This window comes from Sciurus carolinensis, chromosome 3 (assembly GCF_902686445.1).
Source record: "Sciurus carolinensis chromosome 3, mSciCar1.2, whole genome shotgun sequence".
In the NCBI taxonomy this organism is placed as follows: Eukaryota; Metazoa; Chordata; class Mammalia; order Rodentia; family Sciuridae; genus Sciurus; species Sciurus carolinensis.
Genome location: NC_062215.1, coordinates 30156594 through 30178226, shown reverse-complemented (window position 1 = coordinate 30178226; position 21633 = coordinate 30156594). Strand labels below are relative to the sequence as shown.

General features: G+C 32.8%; 1 protein-coding gene across 9 annotated transcripts in view; it reads right to left on the bottom strand.

Moving 5' to 3' along the window:
- The window catches only part of Stxbp4 (syntaxin binding protein 4), a 173853-nt gene that overhangs the window by 117108 nt on the left and 35112 nt on the right, over positions 1-21633 (bottom strand). For all 9 annotated transcript variants that reach the window (XR_007107731.1, XR_007107729.1, XR_007107732.1 and 6 more), the window contains 4 exons: positions 20360-20454; positions 14783-14879; positions 12384-12475; positions 915-1004 (listed from right to left, as the gene is read on the bottom strand). Coding sequence is in view for 4 of the 9 variants with exons in the window: in XM_047545246.1 (XP_047401202.1) it covers positions 915-1004; positions 12384-12475; positions 14783-14879; positions 20360-20454 (374 nt within the window). In the remaining 5 variants the exon portion in view is untranslated. The remainder of the gene's footprint in view (positions 1-914; positions 1005-12383; positions 12476-14782; positions 14880-20359; positions 20455-21633) is intronic.

Genomic DNA, 21633 nt, shown 5'->3' with positions numbered 1-21633 from the left:
TTCACATTTTTAGAGCAATTTTAGGTTTACAGTAAAATTGAGAGAAAGGCACAGAGATTTCCCAGATGTTCCCTGATGCCACGTATAGATTTATTTTTTGAAATAGGATTGGCTGTGTATAGAAGCTATCTGAAAAGATAAATTAATTCTTTATTTTTTTAAATAATGGCTTCCTCTAGAGGATGGAACTGTAAAAACTAAGGGAGATCAGCAAGAAACTTTTCATTCTTTTGTTGTAAATTATTTTAACAAAACTAAAACAACAGAATTTCACTTACTTAACAAAATAATTTAAACTGTATATTTCTAAAGTAAATTAGTAGAAAATAAAGCAGTTATGTTGCTTTTCTTGAAGATCTGGAAAATGTAATGTCTTTCTGTAAAAATCTGGATATAATTTAAATTTAATATTCTACTAAAAACAGAAAGAAACTATCTGAAGAGAATCCACTTTATGATATATTTGGGATATGTAATCTTTTTTTCCATAAACCATACTTCTTAATTTCAATTACATTAGCAAACCACTATGCACTTTACACATGGCCCTGTATACAGGAAAAAATGTATTTCCCAATGAACACTGGAGATTCCAAAATTATCATAGCTTGCTTTATTGCTCTTCATCTAATTCTGCTATTGACATCAATAAGAGAAGAAAAAGGGTAAAAAGTAGCCACATCAGAAGGCATAAACAAAACCTACTGTTCACACGAAGTCTTATATGGATATTATCAAACAGAAATACATGTGTGAACTAAGAAATTATATCTCTAAAGTCCAATTAAAGAATTTGACTCTATTTGCCATTAATATTTAAAAATAAAACAGCCTTCATACTTCAGAATCTAACATAGGATTGCTGGTTTTCTTTTTTTCTGAAGAAAATAGAAGGAAGCTAAACTGGAGGTTACCTTAAGTATATTCACTTCTTCTAAGGCATCATTTCTTTCACGCTTAAGCCTTTCCATTTCATCTGCTTCTAAAGAGTCACAGGGCAGAAGCTGTCAACATTAAAAAAAAAAAAGAGAATCATTATATATTAGATGCTAATTATGAGGCCTAACACAAAAATACCTTTGACTTGTCTTAGACTTGTGCATTCTACTAACAAAATTCAGTTTCTTACTTTGGGGTTATTGGATTAGATAAAAGAGAATACTAAAGTAATCTGGCACAATTCCATTCTTTTAAGCTTAACCTTACATTGCTGCTTCTTATAACAATTTGAATGATTAAGAGAAATATATTCTGCAGATACATTTATGATCCTTATTTTAACCAATATAATTTTCCTTAAAAGTCCAATTCCATGACTGTGTATATGATATCAGGTTGGCACCAAACTGTGTACATTATCAATTAAGATGGTTTACATGAGCCTAGTGAAGTATGCTTATTAATTTTGTATTTAGTTTTAACCCAATGAAAGGTAATGCAACAGCAAAGTGGCTTGAAGAGATTCCCGTACAGAAACTGTGGATTGAAGATAGTATTAATAATTTATCTGCAAGTGAATAACAACAGCAGCAGCAGAGATGACAATTTCTCTCACGTGTAGCATGATTTCTTTGGCAATGAATTATCGTTAAAAACAATGACAATCTAAGCAGAGAAAAAAAATACAAGTCCGATTATAGTCGTCTTCTGCAAAGAAGTTAAAATAGAACTTGAAAACAGTAATTTAAAGGATTAAGTGGAGAGAGAGATTGTTATATTAAGCATGGTCTTAAAACACAGCCCTTTAAATAGGAGAGACAAATGCAGAGTAAGGAAAAGATAACAAAAATGATTAATAATATCAAGCATTTAATAGGAACTTATTATGTGCAGATGCGCTGCTAAGGATTGTGTATTCAATTTTACAGACTTCTAATAATCTTGTCACCATTTTACAGATGAGAGAACAGGCTCAGAAATATTAGTAACTTGCCTAACATTTCACAGTCAATAAATGGTCATTTCAAGATTTTTACATAGGTCCTATATCATACTATTTAATAAAAATCAAGGTGGAATAGACATGATAAACTCAGATTTGCATTGTGTACCTGAGAACAACAGAAGTAAGAATTATTTTTTAAGTTTGAGGAGAAAAGTTTTCTCCCTAAACATTACTGACTTCTTTTCCAAGTCACATTAACATTTGGGTATCTATGGCCATTGTTCTTAATGAACATGATCTCATATTTTTCACCAGTTGTTCTCCTGTCTCAGAATTACTCAATATACACAGGCATAAGAATTCATTCTTATATTGTTTTAGATTAATTTTCAACATATTTTCAAATGTAACACTATTTCCCCAAGCATGTTCCAAAAGACATTAACTAATTTTATGTAAAAGCAAAATTGAGTGGTAGTAACAGTGGTATAGAAAAAATATATAAATAATATAAATATATAATTATACACTAAAACAGTAATAATAATAATAATAATAATAATAATAATGGAGATCAGTAGAGTTGAGCAAGTGAATGAGGGGGATGGAGGGGAGAGGAGAAAAAGGGAAGACACTGGGGAATGAGATTGATCAAATTATGTACAAATACAGCCTAACGAATCCCACTATTATGCAGAATTATAATGCATATTTTGTATAAAATACAAAAGTTTTAAGAAGTAAAAAACAAATTCTTTCCTGCTTTGTTTCCAACACTCTTAATATGCTAATGAGCATGTGAATTTCCAAAAAAGAAGAAAAATTTAATAATTTGTCCCATTTCTTCAGGAATTTGACCATACTACAAACCTCATCCTTTTGCCCCTGCTGCTTCTATTAAATTGTTTTATTTAGCTCATGGAACTCGTGTCTGCAAAGTGTAATCTAGGAGACACAGCTACTCAACATTCATGTGGGCCTAGTCAAACTTCTTATCCTAAGAAGAGAAACAAGAGAATTCAAAAGTCTATATGAAATTTTAGATAATGAATCTGTAACAATTTAAAGAGAAAAACTATGGGTTGGGATCTTAGGAATGTGATCATTAACTTTTGAGCTTAACATCACAGAAGTAAATCACACATAAAAGAGTCAATTTGGGAGTCAAAGCACTGGGTTGAATAGTCACAGTACAAACCATAACTTAACTATTTTGGACTACTCAACAAAAACTGCAGCCACAGGATTGGCTAGAGATGCTATTTGTTAAATCTTTGAAAAGCCCCTTTGTGCTCACTGACTTTTTAAAAAAAAATAAAATTCTATTCAAATATACTCACCTAAGCAAGCACCAAATAAAAGGAACTGTTGCTATTTAACACCGATAATTCCAGACAGATGCTTGTTTTCAAATCAATCTAAAACTCTTAAACTTCCTTCTCCTTACATTGTACATCCCTTTCCTGTCTGGGTCTCAACATCATCTGTGGTCCTCAGGCTCCTTGACATTGCAACAGCTGGCAAATAACACTGGGAGGCGTTTCCTCTCTGACTTCTCCAGTTTTCCTTTGGAGAAGCTGAGACACTATGAGCCAATAAATTGTGCTGAGAGGTCTGACCTCACCTCTCCTTCACTGTGGTTCCAACATCACCATTTTAGTTATTTTTTATTTCTGTCCATTCTGAATAGTCACTATTCCATTGGCCACATTTCCTGACCTAAATTCATGTTAAACTGAACAAAACAATAACTTCTATATCAGCCTAATTTTTTGGATAAGGCTTTCCATTAGGAACCCATTCAACTACCTCCTTTCCTTATAAAATTGTGACTATACCATTCCAGTCACCTAAAAATGTGTGTGTATCCCCTTCTGTTCTTCTTCTATTTCCCTTGCTACTCTTTGTACTTCTTATGCTTTATATAATTTCCCTCCCATATTTCTAAAAGAATTACATGCAGTTTCACCAGTACCACTGCTATTTGACACTGTAAATGACCCTGCCAACTTTCTTAAACCTCTGCTACATATAACGCTGCTTAAGCCTTTTTTTCTTGAAATTCTCTTCTCCAGGGTTGTGCTACCCTACCATCTCACCTATCCTTCTGCTTCCAATGACTTATTTTCAATTTTGCTGCTTAATTGAGGGAGAGGGGAAGTCCTCAAAGATTGTTCCTTTCCCTCTTTCTTCTACAAACTGAGTGATCATCTTCATTGTCATGCTTCAACTATCACTCTCCTAAATATTCCCTCTCCTGGTGTAAAGTTTCTTAATTTCTTTCTCTTTTTTTTTTTTGGTACTGGGGACTCAACCACTGAGTCAAGTGGCTTGACCACTGAGCCACATCCCAGTCCTATTTTGTATTTTATTTAGAGACAGGGTCTCACTGAGTTGCTTAGCACCTCACTTCTGCTGAAGCTGGCTTTGAACTCATGATCCTCCTACCTCAGCCTCCACAGTCACTGGGATTACAGGCGTGTGACACTGTGCCCAGCTTGGTTCCTTAATTTCAATAGCCTTTGGTTATTTACATCTATCACTAACTTCAATTCACTCTCTCTAAAGCACAACTCATCATCTTCTCTACCTTGAATAAGGCTCTCTCCTTATTTTCCCGTATCTGTTAAGGGATCACCATTCACAATCATCCTAACCAAAACTTCGGAGTTATCGTTGTTCTTCTCCCAGGGTTGTCACGTCTAAATGGTCAGTAAGCCCTACTGATGATATACTTGTGGTTGTTTTTGGTAAACAACTTAGATTTGTCTTTCATCTCCTTTATGGTCTCCTGCTTTCACAGTAGTTCAGTTCTTATTATCCTATATTCAGATATTTTTTGCATAGTCCCCTATCCAGACTATCTAGACTACCAGTTTCATTCTTTTCCTAGGTAACCAACACATATGATTCCTCTTTCTAAAATTAGTAATTTGACCCTGGCACTATTTTCCTTAGTGGATTCTGACTACAGAGTAAAGAACGAAATTTTACATTTAATATTTACTCTTTCAGGTCTAACTTCTGTCACCTTCATGTACCCAATTATCTTTTTTAAAAAGTAAACTACTTTCTGTTTACAATCACACTCTAAATTTTTTCCTGTTTATTCTAATACTCTTATCATTCCATGCTCACCTCTTGAGTAGACAGAATCCAACTTACCATTTTAAACTAGTTGAAATGCCAACTCTGTTATGAATCTTCCTTAAATGTTTTAAGCAGTTATTATTATGGCCTTTTCTTAAAATGCAATTTTTTCAATGCACTTTTTTTTTACCATATTTGTATACATGACTTTTCTGTATTCTGTAAGGGTCATATTTTACCTATTTTAATAACATGTGCCAAAGCACCTAAAACAATGTCACATAGTTGTTCAACATATATCTGGTAGATTTTTTTTTTTTTTTGTATTGGTGACTGAACCCAGGGGCAACTTACCACTGAACTACATCTGCGGTTACACTCCCTCCCCCTAAGGGGAGGACAGGGCCTCCCTAAGTTGCTGAGGCTGGCCTTAAACTTATGATCCTCCTGCCTCAGTCTTTGGAGCTACTGGGATTACTGGTATATGCCAACATGTTCAGCCGGAGCCCAAACTGTGAAAAGTCTGCTTCAGGAAATTCATGGTGCTTTCATTGTGTTTTTAAGATAATCCATTCATGTTACTGATTATCCTGATGAAACCGTCATGTTATGATGGACTAGTCTGCTGTTGAAAGGTTTAGAGTACTGTTAAATGTGGCCCCAGCCTTGCTTTTTCTTTGTACAACCTTGTGCCACCAGCAGATGTAGCCCTGTGAGACTTTCTTTTAATACAGCAAAGATGATTAGAACCACAGCAAGATAATTATATTTTTCAGTTCAAAATGCCATATTCTCCCAGATCCAAAAGTTCTTTGTCAAATAAACAAAAGTAGGACTGACTTCTACTGACTCAGCAATTCCTACTTAAAGGATAGCACCTCAAGAAATCTTATGAGTCAGACAAAATGATGAGCAGAAGCTAGATACAAAAGAGTATACCGATTCTATTCATTACGAAGCTCATGATCAGGCAAAAGCAACCTAGCTGTTGGAAGAGAGTATGGTGGTTCCCTGTGAAGGTGGGAGTGGCAGCTGATTGGAAAGCTGGCATGAAGGAGACTTTAGAGCAGTGATTCAACCTGAGATAATGATCCAAATTCATCACATCATAGACCTAAGATTTTTTGTGCTTTATTGTGTATATGCTGTATGCCAGTGAAAATAGATTTTAAAAAATAAATTAAGAAAAAGATATTGTTAGCAGCCAAAAAAGAGAAAACATATGAGTAAAAGACAAGCATCCCAAACAAAACGATAATGAACTTGACTCTTGTTTGTGAAACTGAGATGGTTGAGGGGGTAGCCACTGTGGAATTTCCCCACCTCCCCAGACTGTCGGCATCCTCAACCACAGATCAATTGATATGTTTCAGAGGAGACATGACACTGTTTTTCAACTCAAAAAAGTTTTGGGAATTACACTATAAAATAAAAAGTTATTTTTCATTTGTTTTTGGTAAGCCACTTGGTAAGTAGTGAACTTTGTTTTTTTTTTCAAACTGTGGTACATCATCCATCAGTGAATTAAGACCAAATTTTTAGTAAAATAGAATTGAATTATTATTAAATAAGAATACAATCCATACAGGAAAGGTAAGTGATGCTTTCAGAGATTTTTGTTTCAGGTATATACGTGAGTATGGTGAAAACAGTACTAATATTGTGGGTTCAAAAAAAGAAAAGTCAATACTTGACAATGATATCCTCCTTGTGGCAAGCAAATATAATATGATATAATGTAATATAAGTTAATAATGATGGCACAACATTTTGCTCTGAAGCCACAACAGGATTATTGTTGGCATGTAGAACATCTTGCATAATGGCAATCAGCACAGCGCTTCTGCTATCAAAGAATCACAGATTAAACAAATTCTTACCTGCCCTAAAATCATGCTGGTAATAAGGAAGTAAATTCCTAATTTGGAGCATGAGTATCTCTTTGCAGCTGCTTACAAAAGCTTTGCATGTTCATACAGTTCCCAACTTCAATGGCATGATGTAAACCACCTTTGTCTTTCCTCAAAAAAAAAAAATGGGCACAGCAGCTTTGCGAACTGTTTGGTAGCAAAAAACAATGCTCTGCCATCAACATTAGGTAGATGATTACATGCCACCTGAATCAGAAGGAAAGCTGGCTTTGACACTTTAGTTATCCACTGATAAATGATACAAAATTTGTTCTGATAAATCAGTGCCTCAATTCTGGGAAAACTGGGTGCTTTCCTGAAAGGTACTAAATAACTAGGTCTTCGAGTGGGCAAATGCTTAGAGGTTAAAAAAAAAAAAAAAAAAGGAAAAAAAAAGTGATTACTAAATAAAATCAGATTTTTAAACTTTATAAGAAAAGTGACATTCATCCTTTTCTTATTGAAAGGATCAGTTTTATTTTATCTATTAAACCAATCATATATTTATACTTGGTATTTCTAGAACCATGTAAGTAATCATGCAAGTTTCCTGTTACTAAGGCATATTACTTGAAAATATCAGTTCTGTGATTTTGTTTTGGTTTGTATCCAAGGGTTCATGTGTCAGGGACTTGGCCCCTAGTGTGGCAGTGTTGAGGTGATGAGACTTTAAGGGTTGGAGTCTAGTGGGAAGTTATCACTCCCTAAATTCCTGTTTCCTAATGTGATCTATTCCTCCAGATGGGTTCCAGCTGGCTTTCATCAGAAGTAGAATCAATGTCACCCTCTTCCACAACCCATCTTGGACTTTGGACTTGAACTCTAGAACTATGAGCTACATAAACACCCTTGCTTTATAATTAGCTTGCTTCAGGTATTTCATTGTAGTAATAGAGTATGCACTAATAAGGTTAGAGCACTAAAAATTACCATGAAATAAAAGTGTGAGTTTAATTCTTAAACATGAACTAAAAGAAAGTTATTAGAAATATATGACACTTCATCCCCTCATTCAAATTTAATAGTAGTTAGCAATATTCAAGGTACTTGATTCACCATCTTATTCATGAGTTACTAGAGGGATCCTACTGTTATTCTATTTGAACTATGCTCATACTGAAAAGTGTAATTACAGAAAAAACTCTCTTTTGTGGATGTTTTAGTATTTACTATGCACTAGTGATATCTTAGACTAGGAGATTTGCAGAAACAGCCTATATATTATTGCACTTGTGTAATAAATAATAATTCATGCCTTAAAAAAAGCACATTTGAAAATAAAAATAAAGAGGAAAATAAATATAATCTTGTAAGAATATAAGTGATAAAGATGTTGTTAGAACAAAAAATAATGAGAACTTTCTGGAAAATGAAAGGTCACATGGTTGCCAGATATAAGAATACATAGAAATCAGTTGTATTTTTATACAAAGAATTAAAAATGCACCTTAAGTTTTGAAAAGATGCCATTTATTATAATGGCTACAAAATGCATAAGAAAAATTAACTAGATTAATTTAGTCTATAAAAGATCACTAAAGCCTGTATTAGAATATGTGAAATGTGTTAAATGACATCAAAGAAGACATAAATAAATGAAAAGTCAAAACATGTTCACATACAGGAAGATTTAAATTTATAAAGATGTTGATTCACTGGGCATGGTGGTGCACACCAGTAATCCCAGTGGCTAGGGAGGCTGAGGTAGGAGGATCTTGAATTCAAAGTCAGCCTCGGCAACTGTGAGGCACTAAGTAACTCAGTGAGACCCTGTCTCTAAATGAAATACAAAATAGGGCTGGGGATGTGGCTCAATGGTCAAGTGCCCCTGAGTTCAATCCCTTGTAACCACCCCCCCAAAAAAAAACTGATGTTGATTCTTCTCAAAATAACCTCTAAGTTTAATAGTGAAAAATTTTTGTGGAACTTATATAGATAAGATCAAAGATTAGTCAAAGCTATATTTTAAGAGTAACTGTGTGGGGGATTAGAGATGTTGGTAGAGGGATACAAAACTTTAGTTAGGAAAAATAAACTCAAGTGATCTTTTGTATAGGGGACTTACTACTTAATAACAACGTATTATATTTTGGAAATGCGAAGAGAGTGGATTTTAACTATTTTCACCACAAAAAATAGGGATGTGGAGTAACCGCATATGTTAAATAGCTTGAGCAGAGTCATTTCACAATGTATACATACTTTGAAACATCATGCTGTACATGATAAATAGACACTTTTAACTTCTCAATTAAACATACATTCATATATACACATGTACGTAAGACAAATAAGAACAAGGTTGGAAAGTCTTATCAGATATTATAGCTTATGAATCTAAAAATAATTGGGCATAAGAATCTAGAGGTGCTCATGTAAATATAAAACTTTTATACACGTTAGCTCTGGATTGCAAATAATACATCCCATTAAAATATGAATTTGAATTTTTAAATAATTTTTAAAATAATTGATAAAAATTTATGTGATGTTTCTACTGTTTTGATCAATTAATAACTACAATTCAATCTAGGAGAAAATATTAAAGTCTTAAGAAAACAGTGAATGAAAACATTTTATTCATGTAAATTTTTTGCAGCAAAATGATAGGGTGAGCAATGACTTTCAAGCATAAAATTATGTCCATCAGTGGAACATTCTAGAGCTATATGGAATAGAAATAAGAGCTAACAAGAGGAAAGAAAAGATACAGTTCTCAAAAGAAAAAGAGTTGATGCATAAATTTTCTTTTAAGTGATTATGGGTATCAAAAGTGACAGTGTTTTGATTTTACTCAAAACATTTAAAATATTTATATAACTGCTCTCTTTAAAAAAGAAAAAATAATTTTAATAGTTGGAAACCTGAACAAAACACCAACCAAAAGAAAGATGGAATAGCTATACCATTTAACTAAATAGGAAAGTCAAGAAATCTAGGCTATTGAGATTCAATATCTGGAATTTTAAGACTATAACAATTCAAAATTACATATACCTAATAATACAGTCTCATGATAATGTAAAACAAAAATTAACAAGACTAAGTGGGAGGAAATTTAAAATTCTTTCAGTAACTGACAATAAAAGGTGAGAAGAATGAGTAAGAAAACAGAAAATTTGAAAATATGATTAACAATCTTGATCTTATTGACATATGGGAAGCACTGTACTCTAAACTGCACAATATACCTGCTTTTCAACAGATTACAAATAATTAATTGACTATATGATGGCTACATGTATAGTCAAAGGATTAATATCATACAGAATGTCTCTGTACAAGGAATTGTTTAGAAATTAAGCCAAAAAAAAAAAAGAAGATCGAGGTAAGGGTCAAAGAAGGATCTAAGTGGAAATATTACATACTAATGGCTGATTAATATATGATCTATAAAATGTTTTGGTGGAATTTAATTGTATAGTATATTTTTGAAATATAATTAAAGACCTAAATAAATCTATATTCATCTTTGATAAAGTTGAGTATTTTGATAAAATGTGTTTCTAGGAAGACCACATTAACAAAGTATTTAAGAAAAGAATAAAAAATTGAATAGGATAATAGTCTGATACAACATTAAAAAAGTAGGAAGTGGACCCCTCTCCTGAAAGAATCTAGGCCCAAATCATTTGCAGATGAAACATTTTCAAGTTTTAAAGGAAAAGTTTCTATATAGTTTCTATTGTTTGAATTCTTCCAGAAAAATAGAAACGATTAAAAAAAAGATGTGTAAAATGATTGAAGTATCTTAGAAATTTATTTTTTACTCAGTTTTGCTGTTTCTATTCAATAATATTTAGAACAAGTAAAATTTTGTGGAAAAGGCAAAAATGTAATCAAATGTCTACCTAGAAAATCCAAGAGAAATAACTGAAAAAAACAACTGGAACAAGGGAGACAGGTAAAGTGGTATCACACAAAATAAGCAGCCTAAAGTGATTATTTTTCCTAATCAATACAAATATAACAATAAAAAATAAAAATTCCATTTCCAGTAGCATCATGTTATAATATACTTAGCAATTAATCCAACAAGAAATACTCAAGATACATAGGAAGTAAACTATAATTTTCTCTTTCCAAAATATGAGAAAAGATCTGAGTGGAGAAATGTTATTTTTGGTTCTTCCGAAATCATCCTCTGAATTTAATACAATTCCAAACAAAAACAAAAACAAAGAAAGAAAAAGTCCTATGTGTTTTTATTATGGCAAACCAATTCTAAAGATCATCTAAAGGATGAAAATTAAGAATGACCTAATATATCAGATAACAGTAAATCTGGTACTACAGAGTTACAGTAATTAAAATAGTAATGTACTAGCAAATAGAAATGGATCAATGGAACAGATCTGCTTACCTAGATATACATTTGGCATAGGATAAAGTTTGCATTTCAATTCAATGGCCAAAGTGCAGGACAGGTTATTACATAAATGACGACAGAACCAGGATAGGGCTTCAGATGCGTAAACAAGAATGAATCTTGAATTAATTAAGTATATAAATTGTATATGATATAAATTGGGAAGGTCTTTTTAAAATAACACAGTACCAAAAATTCATAAAAGGAAAGACTTGACAGTATAAATGTCAAAGTTCTATAGAAGAAAGAACTAAGAAGTTTAAAAAACCCATTTTATATAAAGCACAAAAACAGGCAGAACCAATTTATGGATGTTAGAAGGACAAGGAGTAGTTACCCTGATTTTTAGGAGTGAGGGGGTTATTGCTATTAACAGGAAAGGAACAGGGCTGTGGAGAGCACCTGGGGTCTTGGGAATGTAGTTCTTTAATGTTATGCTTCATGAGATTGGTTCAGATAGTAATATTTCAAAGAGTAAACACTTATGATACGGGCATTTTTCTGTATATATATATTATGGTGTGTTAAACAGCTGAGAATGGACACACATGATACTTATCTGTCTAGCTAGCTTCACAATTAGCAAACTGTCAGTACTGGTGACTTTAGGTATGGAAATGGCACAGGGGCTGAAGAGAGAAGAGGCTGGAGGAGATCAAAATGAACTTCTACTTTTGGTTTTAAATTAACCTATTATAAATTTATATATATATATATTTATCCAAGCAAGTTTATATAATAAATAAAGTTCATAATAAATATATAGTTTATAATAAATATTTATTTATCCAAATATTTATATATTTATGCAAGGAAGTTGGTTTTTCTGTGTGATCCTGGGGACTGAACATTGGAGCATTTTAACTACTGAGCTAGGTCACCAGTCCTTTGTATTTTTTAATTTTGAGATGGGATTTCACTAAGTTGCCAAGGTTGGTGTTGAACTTGCCAGAGTTCAAGGAGTTACTGGGATTATAGGTATGTGCTAACATGCCATAATAGAACATGTATTATTTGTATAATTTTTTGAAAAGCTAGTGAAAAACTTAAAAAGGCCTGCATATATGACCTATAACATAAGACTTGTGACTTATATTGAATCAAGATAATTCTATAGGGCATACTCTACCTGTGAATCTAATATGTTGGAAATTTCATGTGCACCAACATTTACTTCATCCAACTGCAAGCAAAACAAATTTCTGGCAACCTGTACAAAATCTGAAATGAACACATTTCAGTAAGAACACAGCATTTAATCTCATCTAAAAAACTGTTATCTTTCCACATAAAGTTGAAACTATGTTTTAGAACTAGTGCTTCAGATTTAACTTGCATAATTTATCTTAAAATTGTATTTGCCAAGTGATGGGTAAATGTAAGTTTGAATAAGTAAGGTTTTATCTCATTTTTGTTAATTTCACTAAAGTTAATAATTCAGTTAAGATAATAATAAAGCAAACATATCACAGATGTATTTAATTCTCCAACTCTTATATTGTAAGTAGAACTTTTCCTGAAACATATGACAATATTATGACTTACGGCTTTTCTAGCTGGAAGAATCTGAGGTTTAGTAATAATAGCAGCAGCTACTGTTTACGTAACAGATGCTGCATGCCAGGCACAGTGCTTAGCAATTTTATCCTCACAACAACCTTTGAAGGGAGGTTCTCTTGTCTTTTTCATTTTATAGATGAATAAACTGGGGCTAACACAGGTTAACTGTCTTAACCTGCCCATGGAAACTGAGAAAATAAAAAGCAGCAGTCTGAAACTTTCTCAGACACTGAGAGAGACCTATTTATCTATTTATCTTCAAAATTTTTAGTTTTGACTATTATATGTTTTAATTTCTAAGAATTTTTAAACAATTTTCTTGGATTATTCCTATTTTACAACTTTCTACTCTTATTTCATAGATGCATTGTCTTCATTTGTCTTTTTAAAGATGTTAACTATAGTTTATATGATTAACTACAAACTATATGACTCTCTCTTGCTCTTCATTTCTTCTTTTCAAGTTCCTTTTTTCGTTTGTCTGATACTTTGAGCTCTGTATTTTCTGTTGGAGGATTTCTCCAAATATCTGGTAACCATTGGTTATAAGAATATATTTAAGAATCAGGCACTAAAGAAGTTGGTTGGAAATTCTATATGCATATCTTGGCTTGTCAGATGGTAGGCTAAATTACAGGGCAATCAGGTGGCCAGTTGACATTTTTGTTCAGCTTCTTCAGACAGAATCCTACAATCTCCTGCCTACAGTTATAAACATGGCTGTAAATTTCATGGAGTAATCTGGGTGTGTGTTGTGAGTAGTGACTCACCATACACTCCCCCAAACTCCCTTGTTGCTGGCAATTATAGGGCCATAATCTCTCTGGTTTAATTTCTCAAGAAAATAAACTTCTTTTTCCCTAGAGGTGTAAGGGAGTGGTAGTTGCTAGCCAGCTTGAGAAGGGACAGGGAACAGCATGTATAATTCTTCTTAGGAACATTTCTAACAATCCTGTTTCAAATGTGCTGCCTAAATGCAGGTTACTCAAGTACCTGATGCTTTCAGTTCCCAAGGGTCAAATCTACCTGTTCTCCATTGTGATTGTGTTTAATCTCTGGATACTTGGGCTCTACCTGCCTCCACCCACTAATTCATTTACTGTACTTTTCCTTATCCACTTATGTCCTTGTGGTTTTGGTTATACATATGTTATTGTTCTTATTACTTTGGCATGATTTTCAGGAGGAAATGGGACCAAAATTATCTGCTTTTCATTGCTTCAAAACTAAAAGGCAGATTTTCTTTTTAGCAATATAGATGTCTTTAAAATGATACAATGTTGCATCCACCATATAAGAAAAGCATGAAATATTTAATGATGCCAGAGATGGAAAAAACTTTAACAGTCAAATATTACTGATAACAAAACAAGTATATGTGTAAAATATCCTTGGAAAATAATGTATCAATATGCACTGAAAGTCAAAATCACTTGTAAGGATTTATCCCAAGAAAGGGGATACATTCACAATAACAAATACAGATTTGTAGTATCAGTTTTTGATACTACAAACCATCAAAACTATCAATAGTAGAAAGGCTTACTAAAATAAGCAGTATGTTATGCTGTCTGTAATAAGAATAATTATATAGGACCATAAATATATTTATATCATTTTAGCTAAAAAAAGGAACTAGAACTAATCTGACAGAAGTAAAATTAGGACTTCTATATTTTGTGTTTGCTTCTTTTCTTATTAATAAAATAATCTTTATGCAATAAATATAAAATAAAAAAGAATATGATAGACTAATGATATTTTAGAGATGAGAGGTTCTAATGAAGTTTTCCTTTCTGCTGTTAACTCTAGCAGAATTTTTAGAGTACTGACATTAAGGATCTTTAAGTCAATGTGGTTTTACTTTTCATTCTCTCCTTCTAAAAAACAGTCATGTTTGGTGAAAATGGGTCAGGATAACTCTTTACTGAGTTTCTGTGATGTTCAACCTGATGAACCTACTATTACCTCCAAATGACACTGTCCCCATTGAGTCTGCTTGTACTTGCTGTCTCAGGGCTTGGTGTTGCTCCTTTGTGGGCTTGATACCAAGATAATTTAGAGCCTGGAAGGAAAGGGACTCATGTAATAAAGCAAGTTTCCAAATCTTCAAAGAATAAAGCTTTTCATTGCAATTTTTACAACCCAGTGAAAAAAAATCCACATTAGGAACAGTGACCCAAACTAAATGCTCAAGGAAAGTCTGCTATTTATGGATTAACTGTCTATAAAGGTTAGCTTTCTGATTCTATCAATACTTCAATTTTTTTTTTTTCAAGGCTAGTACTTTGGTTAATGCCAAATGTATAAGTATGGGCCTAGAACCAAAATTAAATTCTTAGCTGGGTGTGGTGGTACATGCCTGTAATCCCAGCGAATCAAGAGGCTAAAGCAGGAGGATCGCAAGTTTAAGGTCAGCCTTAGTAATTTAGTGAGGCCCTAAGCAGCTTAGTGAGACCCTGTCTCAAAATAAAAATTAAAAAGGGCTGGGGATGTGGATTAGTAGTTAAGAACTCTTGGGTTCAATCCCTGGTACCAAACCAAACCAAACCAAACCAAATCAAACTTTTAGTTTGACTTAGCAGAAGAAAAATAGCACAAGAATGCTATTAAAGTTAGATCTATAAGTAACACTCAAAAACATAAATAGTATTTGATTATTGTCTTGGAGACCAAAACTGAAGTTGATAGGAATTGGGTTAAAGGTAAACTATTCTAATTTTTAACATGTTTTAAGGATAGGTTTATACAAATAGTAAATAACAAACCTTTGGTGCCCACTTCTCTCTTTGTCAAGCTCTTCTCTTATGGGTAAAGTACCTTGTCCTTTTAGTACTCATTACTGATTAAAAATTCAGAGACTGCTAATTGTATTCCAATATCCATTCTCTCCATGTTCTTTAGCAACAAAATCAACCACAATTTCCTGGTAGAAATATTGTCATCCAGCTAAAAGACATTCCCTAGTCCCTTTAGCAGCTTGATGAGGTCATATGACTATGTACTAGTCAATGAAATATAAGGCAAGGTCCTGGAGACCATTTCTAGGAAGTCTCTTTTCCAAAGTAGAATTAAGCACTTCTTGGCCCTTTTCCTTCTCTCTTTGGGCTTAATTATTAGATAAAGGGAGGAGTGGGAGTGGAAAGAAAGAAGGCAAGACAGGAAGAAGAAAAGGAAGGGGAAGGGAAGAGAAAGAAGAAAACATTGCTAGAATTTGAGCAATAGTATCTTGGTTCATAAGGTACCTCAATTAAGATGGTAAAACAGAAAGGCAGTTGAAATGTGGGTCCCTTGCACTATAAAGTCTCCATGTCTGCCCTGGACTTTTTTTTTTTTTTTTTTCAGTTTTCTTGGTGTGAGAGAAATAAAATTTTATTGGAAACCATTATTATTTTGAATTCTCCAAATATATATACATATAAAATATATACATATATATCAAAACCTATCTTATCCAATGTACAAGGATGCCCTATTATTGGATTCTAGCAAGAACAATATATAGTATCAATCACATCACAACTAAAAGGTAGTTAGTTTAATATTGGTAATTATTCCTTACAAATTTATTTTCCCTTTGTAATATGTTCAACCCATTTCTCATTTCATTCACCAAATTTTTTTTTTTTTTTTTTTTTTTTGGGTGCTGGGGATCGAACTCAGGGCCTTGTGCTTACAAGGCAAGCACTCTACCGACTGAGCTATCTCCCTAGCCCTCACCAAATATTTATACAGTGCTTACTATTTGTCAGGCACAAAACTAAGTACAAGGGATAGACATGATACACAGTCCCTATCAAAGAGTTTATGGTCTACAGGGTGGGAATAAGATACATGAATAAATGTAGTAACTACAGTACATATTTAATACAAGTGCGCACAGGGTGTGCTATTGCAAAAAAGCAACTAGTTAATGCATATGCAATTTGACTGGGCACAGTGAAAGTAGGAGACAGGAGGCAGAATATCAGGAAAGATTCTTCCAAAAGATTCTTAGGTTTAGTTATCATCACCTGCCTGCTCTGTGGAAAGTCATAAATATTTGCCTTGTGTACATGGAATAATAATTCTTAGCTTTTGTGTGTTTTCCTTTCAGTTATAAAAATGTTTCAAATACTATCCCTCAAAAAAACAAATAGGAGAGAATAATGCCAAAAAATCCATGTGCTTGCTATCATCAAATATATCATATATTTACCTGAAATTTACATACACATATGTATGAAATAAAACTATAGATTTAGTTGAAAACTTTCTCTATTATTCTTAAGCAGCAACCAACATCCTAGGGTTGGTGTATCTTCCTGTCTATAATTGAATGTCATTTACTATATAAGCATGTATCCCCTAAATAATATGCACTTGAATTTTGTGCATTTAAAATAAATTTTACATGAATAGTATAATCTAAAATGATTAACTCTACAATTAGTTTTATTTTACATCAACTTTATAACTCCATAATTGCTCAATATTATTTGTAAAACTAGTTTACTTATTTTAACTGTACATGGTATTTCATTGTGTGAATATATTATAACATTATTCATAAGTACTTTATTATCTATAAGAAAAAAATGTATTATCCAAAAGCCCCCTGATTGATGAACTCTTCTAATTACTCTGATTTGTATTTTGATTATGAAACATATATGCCTCCTTTTGTAGATGTGTGAACGATTTCTCTACAGTAAATGCTTAGAGCAAGTGCTGGGTCATAGGGATATACAGTGACAACTTTATTAGATATTGTTGAATTGTTCTTCACACTGGTTGTACCAATTTAAGCACACCAAAAGTATATAAGCATACTTGTTTTCTACATTTTAACAGCGTTTGCTGTTTCCACACTTTCACTTTTGTCAGTATATTGGATATGAAATATTATGTTGTTAATTTGAATTCCCTTAATTACAAGTGAGAGTAAACATTTTTTTCATGTTCATTAGCAGTGTTTCTGACTCATAAATTATTTAAAATGTTTTAAATTTTCACAGAGTTTTAAGATGTATCCTTTGTTACTGATTACTAATTTGAAGGCAGTCTTCCAGCACTGACAATCAAAACTTCCTAGACATTGCCAAATGTCCCCTGAGGAGAAAAATCATACTCCCATCTTTAAGAACCACTGCTCAACAGACAAACACTATTAACAACTTGGTGTCTAATTTTTCAGGCTTTTTCTATGAACACAGTGCCAATATATGCTTATATAAATCATGTAGTTTTACACAAATTAAGTTTCATTATAGTATTCTATGATTAAAAATTATCAATACATCATAGCTTCCCATTGTGTAGATTTTAGATCTACTGCAAGCTTTTAAAAAAAGTTCTAATAATACTGTCTACACTGAACTTTTATTGAAGCATTTAATGGTCACTTAGATTAAATACGTCCCTCTCAAGACACAGGGATACAGTGAAAAATCTGAACAAACAGACTTTTCTAAGTTCCCTTAGTTTATTACTATTAGGCCATATCCCCTTTGTTCAATCATACTCCTCCATGACTGTCTACCTTCACCCCAAATATAAGCATAAAATTACACAGATCGTGCTACTTCTTAGGGTCTCCATTGTTGAAGACTCCTGTGTCATATAAAGTTTATATTTATATTCAATAAATTTGTATCTATTTCTCTTGTTAATCTTTTGTGTTATAGGTGCTTCTGTCAGTCATGAACTTAGTGATAGATGAGGAAAGTAATCTTTCCTCTCCTAGAAGCAAAAATCAGGCGCTTAAACAGAAGGAGGTACTATGGGTGAAGAAACATCATCTCGTTGATAAAACATGAAACAGATAAGCTTATAGTGCAATAAAAGTGATAGTGCTACAGATATGCAAAATAGCACAGTATTTATCACAGTTAGCAAAATTCGGATGAAGAAGAAATTGAGTCAGCATTTGAAGGAGACTTCAAATTTCAGATTTCAGTGAGAAAGACAGGACTGAGCAAAGGTTGGGTAAGTACATACGCACTATGCTTGTTCATTCTAGCTTCACAATTACATCTTCTTTCTGAAATGTGAAACAAATCCACAAAAACTCACAGGAATGTAGAGGCTGTGGACTTTCAGCTTTATATCCACTTCACATTAAAAATTAAAAAAGAAAAAAGGGTTGTCTCTCCTGAAGAGAGCCCTTAATAATGTGTATTCCTTACTTTAACTCAAAGGCATCTCTCTCCATATTGCCCCATTCTCTCTTTAATATGTATCTACATTCCTAAATAAACCTCTGTGCCTTTGGAAAAATAAAAAAAGATGTAGCACATTTTCTTTCTCAGTTCCTGGTTACCTTAAGTGAAGTTTTAAAGTGCTTTCCCACCTTTAATTTCCCCTTTTTAAAATCATCCTAAGTGTCCTTTACATGTGTAAGTGTCAGAATAGGCAGGAAGACCGACATGAGCACAGGGATGGGAAGAGGAAGAATAGGACTCACTCCATGGTGACAGAGAAAGAGCATTTCACTCTGTGTGATGGAAAACTGCCTCCTTTGGGGTCAGATACAACCTATCAAAACTAAAGAACATGGGCCTTAACCAGGTTCAAGACTTTCCTCTTTGGGGCATATGCAGAACACAAGGCACTGTTATTTTGGTGATGGGGTTCACTGTAATATCATTTACATTGCAGTTTGACTGCTCCCACTCCATGGGTTTTACTTAGGTACTAATGGAGACCTGCTTTACATTCTTGGGGGGTGTACTTTAACTTAACTAAATAAACCCTTTATGCTTATGCTATCGGTGTCTCCTGACAAATCCTTCTTTCGAGAAGGCAAGAACTAAGGAACCCATCACAAGATAACAGAAGTCTTCAATGCTCTGCTCTCCTCATAACAGGTTTTCTTTTACTCTTTTTCTCTGTGTTGGTCTTGGGATGCAGAGCATGGTGGGCAAATGCTCTACCTTTGAGCTACATGCCCAGTCTTCCTCATGACCATATTTTAGTGTCTCAGTACACCACTAAAATCTTTTTAAATTTAAGGACTATTTTGTTGTTTAGGATTCAACAAGTCTTAAAAAAAAAAAAATGAACAAAGGGAGCTGTTGTAGCTTAGTGGTAGAGCACTTTCATAGCATGTGTGAGGCACTGAGCTCAATCCTCAGCACCACATATAAATAAAGGTATAAAACACACACACACACACACACACAAATTGAACAATGGAGTGTTACTTCATTGCATTTGTTGTGATTATATATGAAACCAAATATACTTTGTCTCAATTTATTCTATGTTCCCATCAATTCTAGATTGCAAAACATATCTTCTTATTGCAGAAAAGAAAGAAATTGATTAATCTGCAAGTCAACTTAGTTACAAAGGTTTTATTTATACTTTGTATTAGCAAAACACCATGAACTGCCAAATGTAAAAATTCATTAAATAATTTAAACCCAAACTGCCATTCATTTAACTGTAAATAAGTAACTTGAGGAAAAAATGGCCCCAGTACTTTATCCTCTCAATGAATGAGAATACTTCTTTTCTGTTGTTGTATTCCAAAGAAGAAAAATGAAAATTTAAGGGATTTACCATTTCCAGTTTCTCTGTCTTAAGGCGAACAGAGGGATTTAGGGAAATCTTCTTTCCCCGTGGTCCATAATTATCAGTCCAGGCAGGAGCAATATCTAAGAGACAACAGGGTGCACATTAATTGGAAACTTAATTGGAATAGAACTTTTCATTTGACAGGATGTGTTCTGGGCTCCTGCTGTTCAAAAATAATTCTGGTTAATCAGTTGGCAGTTTTCACTTTTGTTTTCATGATTTTTTTTTCTGTAAGTTTAAAATGCATCATATAAATCAGCTTTACTTGAGCCCTAAAAGATATAAAAAGAGTACCAATTATGCACTGTGAAGTCCCATGGAAATATTAAAAGACAAACATACATCTCAACACTATGACCATCATTGTAAGATTAAAAAGTCTTTTTTTTTTTTTTTTTTTCAAAAAAAAGACCATACTAAATATTCCAAAAGATCATGATCTTAAACTGGCAAAAATGATTTTGTTCTGTGAAATTATGGAAGTACTCTGGAAAAATCCATGAATGCAGATCATTTCAAGTCTGCATTAAATCACAATCACATAAAATATGATAGAAACATAAAACTTTTTGACCTAAAGATAAAAGTCTTATTTTATAGAAGGGTTATATTTTAAGAAGATAAGTGAACTTTTAAGAACTGAGGGTAATATACTTCTCACCTATTTTCCTATACCTTTTCAATATACCCTGTCCTTGTCCTTGATTATGCCTTTGTCCTTGTCACATGAATAAGTAATCAGGTGTCATAAGAGGACAGAACTTGAAAAACTAGTCAGTTTGTAAAAAAAAATTTCTATAAAAATTTATGTCAATCCTTATTATCTGAATTGTCACTATATTCCAAATACACTTTTAAATGGTATTTTACTAGTTCTACATAGAAACAAGAGGAAGAGAAAAAAACTTCTTAAAATGTCACATCTTTATGCAGTGTTTTAATTTTTTTTTAATTTCTCAGAGCATCTGTCTCTAAGTACAAAATGATTTGCATTCTCTTTCTTAAGAACATAAGAAGTGCATATGAAAATAAATAGTCTTCCTCTAAACCTTTAACACATCCTCAACATTCTATGTAAAATCTTTAATATAGCTTATAGGTGTCAAGATTATAAAAAAAAAATGGTTACTGACTTTAAGCTCCAAATGGAAATAAACCTTAGAAAGATTGATTTTAGTGTAACAGAATTTTACAATTCTGATAAAAGCAAGAAAATTTCCTTTGTTATGACATCGAATTGTTTTATATAGGATAAAAAA